General features: G+C 37.8%; 1 protein-coding gene across 1 annotated transcript; it reads right to left on the minus strand.

The window, feature by feature from the left end:
- Positions 1–2224: 2224 nt before the first annotated feature.
- LOC122666314 (mannose-6-phosphate isomerase 1-like) lies at positions 2225–6749 on the minus strand. The gene is made up of 5 exons (XM_043862514.1): positions 6349–6749; positions 6071–6238; positions 4625–4837; positions 2728–2994; positions 2225–2616 (listed from the first exon to the last, which is right to left on the minus strand). Exons 1-5 carry the CDS (start codon positions 6703–6705, stop codon positions 2275–2277), a joined length of 1347 nt encoding a protein of 448 aa, XP_043718449.1. The 5' UTR covers positions 6706–6749; the 3' UTR covers positions 2225–2274.
- Between the last annotated feature and the right edge of the window lie 238 nt (positions 6750–6987).

Here is a 6987-nt window from a genome sequence, read left to right on the forward strand (position 1 = left end):
TGTAGTTCATCGAGTTTTAGTTCTAACACAACTGGAAGTGCATCGTTTCGATATCGTACGAAAGAGTTATTGGAGTTTTCTTATCATCGCACATAAACAGAGCAAATTGAAAGGTTTGAATGAGTTTGGACGAATTTGGGGAGCGTTCTGTAAGTTCTTCTTGCAATATGATATGTGAGGTAAGATTCTCCCCGTCAGGAGCATGGTGGCGAAAATGGAACTCAACAATTCGTTCAACAAAGAAGTTATGTGCAAAATACCATTTCGGATGAATCCAGAGGCTGGAGCATTTTTAATTTATTGAAATCGGCTTCACCAAATCAAGATTTATGCGGTTGAGATTCGGCCATGTTTCAGGATTCCTTTCAGAGGCTACGATTAAGGAGGGCGAAAATGCGCGTTTGGTTGACATTCTAGATTCTTGTAATAAACCTCTCATTTGTTGGGTATATTAAGTTCTACATGCTGCATAACACAGAAATATATGCCCTCTAGAATTATTTGGTGTATCGTAGCCACACCGTTCACTGCATGGAGATGCTTTTTGATAGGGTTGCATGAGTCTCGCGTTTGAAGATATCTCGGTATTATGTCTTCGTACAACAAAGATTCTGTTTTATTGGTTCACAGAGTCCGTGCAATCATGACGAACTCGTCACAATCTAACAGCCAGAACAAACCAAGTACTCCCTCCGTAGACCTCTGTGATCCCTATTATCATGTGAAGCATATCAACAAATCCTCTTTGACCTCTTTGTAAAAATAAAAATAAATCTACTTGACATTTCTTTTTTTCTTATAGTTTTTTAAGGCTGTGTTTGGTATGCATTATTGGAATGTATTTCGGGTTGGTCGCATTTTCACACGATAAAAAGAACTGTACATCTGAGAATGCAAAATCAACCCAGAATGCATTCCAAGAATGTATATTAAACCCAGCCTAAGCTTTGAGCTGTTGATTCAAGAGCTTTTCCATTCTCAGTCAATTTTTTAATTATTTACTTTATTTGGTTTATACATAATAGATAAAGGTTTGGTTGGGTATGCACTATTCTCTTGGTTGATTCAACAGAACCAGACGAGGTGGCTCGTGCACTTTTTTAGTTTTCTATTGTTCTTTTTTTTTTTCTTTTTTTTTTTTGATATATAGGAATTTATTGACGAAGGAACAAAGTTCCAATAGAGTCAACATACAGTAAACAAAAAATAGACTGAGGGGGTGAACAAAGTTTTCTACTCTATTATCTCTTTATTTTGTAAATTAAAAGTAAAACTCACTCTAAAGGAACGTTTTTTTGTTTCTATAGCCATTAGGTTAACCCAAAAAGCAAGGATTAATAGGTTACACTCGATGATGGATAGGGATGTAAATAATTTTTCTGTTCTCATAAAATAAAAAATTTAAGGGAAGTGTTCTCTATCCAACAGCTTGGCTCTTAGGCCTACGCGAGACCCAATCAGCACTCCCCCTTCCCCCCCCCCCCCTCCCCTTTGGTTCAATTAATGGGGTGGGAAGGTTATTTATGGGGAAGAGGAGAGACACACACAAGGGTGCAAGCGTGGAAAATACACACCCACACAGGAAACTTTCTTCCTAATTTTAATTTTACTTTTTAAAACCAAGGGATTAGATGAAAAATAAAGCAAAATTTCTGATGCAAAATAAAGTAAAATTTAATAATTAAATGGGGAGGAGTTTTATAACCGGAAGCATGGCCTACACTAACTTCGCTGGGTCTATCTCTCTCCACCCCAATAAGGAACAAAAATGTCATTTCATATGGGGAAAGAGCTAGACATAGTGGAGCGCTGACATAGGCCGCATCCCGAACAGAACATTTTCCCTGATAAAATATAGAATGATTTGGAGTTGGACATAAACATATTAGGTAATTATTACAAAAATTACATTTTTAAGTTTGAAAATCTTCACTTTTCTTCTCTTTATTTTCCTTGCAATAAATGGAAACCATTGGTAATTTGGTTGGATAATCTACTTATCCAATGGTCAAATTGGCAAGATCAGCCCTCCAGAAGCCATGGATTGATGAAAATGGACCATGAAAGCAAGCTTGCCTTCACTGTACCCTTAATGCATTCTTTATCTTTTAATCTGACAAATTTGGCTGGTAACATTTTAATTATAACTTCCTTTCATTATACTATCACCTTCCCATCGTTCATATTACATGAGGCAACACAACTTAGCTCATACACCTCCAGTGAAGTAAAAGGAAAGTATAACCATACATAGCATGTAAAGCTGGCCACAATTTATAAAGTGGCAAATGGTACTGCATTATCTGAAAGAAACTTGCTATTCACCCCAGCCCTAAACAGTTCCATTCCTTCTCTGGCGGTTACTGTAATCTCGGTGTGGGAAGGCACAAAAAGAACAGAACCTTCTGAAATCATTTCTCCAGATAAGCCTGAACTAGTTTGCATTGTCCCTTCCCCTGCTGTAACAAGGAAAAGGGATGGTCCTCCGACTACAGGAAGTATTGCCAATGTTCCTTGGGGAAGAATGCAATGATCAACTTCGAACTCATCAAAGGGTGGGATGTACCTTTTTGTATATGGATTCAAGAGTACCCCATGGAGAATTTCAGGAAAGCCCTACAACAAATCTGAATTAGATGGTCTAGCCCCTAGAGAACTTATTCAACATATAAGGTAGTCATAATTCTGGCTAAGAATTCAATGATTTGGTGAAAACCTCTCTTTTACCTGCTTGTATGTAAGCATGGAACACAGAGTTTGGACATCTCGGAATTTTGGGGTGAGGCCAGCACGCACAACATTATCAGAGGTTGCCATGCATTCAATACATTCACCAGATATATATGCATGGGGTTCGTTGGCCCCTAGATACAGGGCTTCACCAGGGTTAAGCTTCACGTAGTTGAGAAAGAAAGCAGACATAATACCGACGTCAGCGGGATATTGCTTCTCTAGTCTTAATACCAGCTGTTCCTTCTCCGTCAAACATCTCACCTGAAACAGCATAAAGGTTGGTACGAAAATTATGGCAGAAGGAAAAAGACTTGGTGCATGGTCATCAAAAGTACTGACCATAGAACATTTGGGGGTTGAGTGTTAGATTTAGGTCTGATACTATTTAAGCATTTAACAACATATAGGAAAAACTAGGATTATTATTTTGTGGTAAAACAAATGCTTACTTGGATCCTTGCACACAATGCCACAAAGATAAATAAAAAAGCAACATATGGACCTCAGAAGGGCAATCATATCACTTTGCCTGAATTTGTGATGCACATTATAAGAATAGTGTTAGTGATATGCCTGAATTTGTGATGCACATTATAAGAATAGTGTATTTCCCATAAATAATGAAGATTAGGCATTTCCAGGATCCTTTTTTTTTTTTGGGTTGTTCTTCATGTAATAGAAAATACAAGGAAAAGAAGGTACTAAGAGGCATAACTAAAGATAGCTGGATCAGAAAAATGGAAAGGCAAACTATTGCAGTAGTCTTGAGCTGGACAATTTTGCCCAATGTACTTGACATATCTGTGCTGTGTTTGGTATGCATTCTAGGTCGATAATTCATCTTGGATAATCATTTTAGAATGTGTAATCGACCTAGAATGCATACCAAACACAACTTTGAGTTCCTTGCTCAGCAACCTCACCTGCCACCAAATTAGTGAACATTGGAGTCAATAGTCTATATTAATGAGATGATCTTTCAAGATAGCCAAGGATTAAGCCTCTCTGAATGAGATATGCCACCCTTTGGGCCAATCATACAGATCCATCCAATCAAAATGTTTGAGTTGCTACTAATCCAAAGAAAGGGGTGGGGGGGGGGGGGAGGAGAAAAGCTTGGGTTGCCTTAGACATCCTCTGGATTTAACCCTCAAACCAAAAACTACTCCCTCAGTTTCAGCCATTACAGCCTATAGGACTTTAGGTAATGATAATCTCACTCCTGAGCAGTGCCTAAATACTCTTCTTCTTGAATGTCCATTAACAACTACAGAAGGGGGGGAGGGGGTTGAAAATAAATAATTAGCACCGAGTGAACACCTTAAAAGAACAATAGCTATGCCAATGCCATGGGAATGTGCGCAAGATCTCTTTAAAAAACATAGAATCTCTAAAATGCAGAGGAACAACTTGTAATACATGGTTCTTCATGTTATTATTTCTCCCTACGAAATTTTCCCAACAGTTCTCGAGACAAAACACCCATAGTTCCTTTGAGTGGCTTCAGTATTCAGCTGTAAGTAAAAATATAAAAATTTACAGAGGTAATTGGAGAAAGAAAAATATTTGTATTTTTTTGGTTGGATCACTAACTACAGAAGATATGCTCAACAGAAGACATGAATAAAATAAACCCAATATCAAGCTGGAGTATCAAGAGTGATCTATGCAATACTTATGGAGATTTCCCTTTTTTGGAGAAAAAAAAGGAAATTGGTGACACGGCAACCTATCGGTTATATGTTGCAGAGAAAAGTTGAGCTTTATAAATAAAATCTAGCCCTCACAAACTTGGATTGTCCCACTAGGTAATGAAATAACCAAAATACAGAAATTATTACTAATGTACAATCATACTGTTAAACAAATAAGTAACAAGTAGTTTCAATACCTTAGTTTCCAAGTTCAGACGCCGTTTCATCTTGGATACTGCTTCTGAGATTGCATTCTCACTTGCTGTCATCAACTGGGTAAAGATTGACTGCAGAATGGCTTTTACTCTCTTCTCTCCATATTGCTCACTAATAAGTAGAACTTCGTTGGCTTCAGTATTACCAACCAGATCTATAATCTCAGGAACATCATGAAGCAAATCTTTCAGCTCCTGCAGAAACATAGTATTTCCCACAAATAAGTCAATTACCTGAGCAATTTGTGCTCTCTCTCTCTCTCTAATGAAGCTTTTGTGCAACTCCCTCGAAATAAATAAATAATGTACACGTTAAAAAAAAAACACGTCTGTTATCCTCTGGGGATCTATTGTTTTAGATTGTTCCAGATTATAGAAGATGCTCAAATATCCAAGTTTGACATTAAGGTGTCAAACAAGGTACTACACTAGGGCTGGCATTGGAGTGAGATGGAGTTCTGTTGTATATTCCCCGGTCTTACCCCAATTTTCTGTGTGTGTGTGTGTGTGTGGATGTGGATCAGTTTCAATGAAATGTTCTATTTCCTTTTTTTTTTGGGTGTGTTGGGGGAGGGGGGGGGGGGGGGAGAAAGGAAAACAGATGTGATGTGAAAGATAGACCAAGTGGGAGATGTTAGCTACTATTTTGCAGCATAGGAAAAGAACCTAATTGAGGTGACAGATATGAAAAGTAAAGATTTGGTGATTTTGCCGCCTTCTTTTTTATATTTTTTAAAGAAACGAAAATGAAAATCCAATAAAGGATTAGTGGTTCTCCTTTTTTGAATTATTTTTTTCTTTTGGGAACCACAGTCTGACTGCCCAAAACTAGATTGAAATGGTTAAAACCAGAGCCAGCTAGGTTTGGAATTCCAGTCAATCACGAACTCTCCCTGATCCGGATGAACTTTCCAAAAAATTCTAGTGATTATACAAGCAGATGTACGATACAACTCATGAAACAAATCATATACAATCAAAGATGAATAAACCAGCAAATCAAACTCACAGAATCTATCAGAATGTAAGCAAAATTCAGATGATATCTTCCAGGACAAAATTCAGAAACTTATGTCACATTACCAGATAGTATCATCCAGAAATCATATTGAGAATCATACATTCCTACAAATTATGCAGATCGCCCATCCTTATACAGCAAATTTCAATAATTATCTTCTTATCTTAGATACCACGAAATCCCTTTTCCATTTCTATCATCATAACCCATGTTTTAAAATAATTGTAAGCACAGAAGATCAGAATTCAAAACAGAATAACAAATGCTTGTCAGGAACCCCATCAGATCTTCTAGGTGACAAAGAGGAAAAAACCTAGTTAATCAAAATGCCATCTTTAAAAAGATCAAGTAATAAACTAGAACAGTATACTGTACTTCAACAAGATGACAAGCTTGTTAGTTGTTACCTCAACGCTGACAAATCCACATAAAGCCTCAAATTCTGTAAGAGCCAAAGTCATCTCAGGCTTGTGGTTTTCATCTCTGTAGAGTTTTGGTTTCGATTTATGCAAAGCCCTTGCCAATTCCTTGTCTGGATGTGCTTGTATAGATAATGTTTTTGCAACAGAAAGCACCTACACCACCAGACAATAAAAAAACCATAAATTATTTTACTGGAAATCCAGAGAAAAGATGCACAAAATGGGGCCACAAAAATACTTAAATTGGAAAAAAAAATTAATACCTTGAACAAGAAAGGAAGATCAGTTCCCCACTTCTCCACAACCTTATCACCAAGAACACTAGGGTTTTCCGAAATCCACGACTTCAGAGTCTTCAGACTCACTGAGTCAAACCCAGAAGACCCATCACAAATTTGGTCATTTTCCACCACAAACGAAGACCCTGACTCATGGGTTCCCATCCAAAACTCTGCATAAGTCCTACTGGGTTCGATTTCCAACCCAGAATTCAGAGAAAAAAGCCTGGCAACCTTCGAATCTTCTCCAATTCTGCCCCAATCATAGTTCTGAACCGAACATCTCAATCTCACTGGCTCATTCTCAATATTCTCCTTCATTCTCACCACCTCTTGTTCCATCTACATACACAGAACAACAAAGAGGAAAGAAATTCGATCTTTCATAGACTCAGAGCGCCATTGACGCTCAGGTTTGAAGCATTTATACAGAGTTGGAAAGAGTGAAGAGAATGTGAAGGAGAAGTGACATTATCACAAGATTTAAGGCATTGTGACTGCCCGGCGAGGAAAGAATTTGGCAAAGAAAACTCGTGACTTCTTTGTGGTTTTGTTGATACAGGCAAGGTGGGGAAGGAATAGGATAGAGGCCAGAGAGAGAGAGAGAAAGACGAGACAGAGAAC

Source organism: Telopea speciosissima, chromosome 6 (assembly GCF_018873765.1).
Source record: "Telopea speciosissima isolate NSW1024214 ecotype Mountain lineage chromosome 6, Tspe_v1, whole genome shotgun sequence".
NCBI classification, from domain to species: Eukaryota; Viridiplantae; Streptophyta; class Magnoliopsida; order Proteales; family Proteaceae; genus Telopea; species Telopea speciosissima.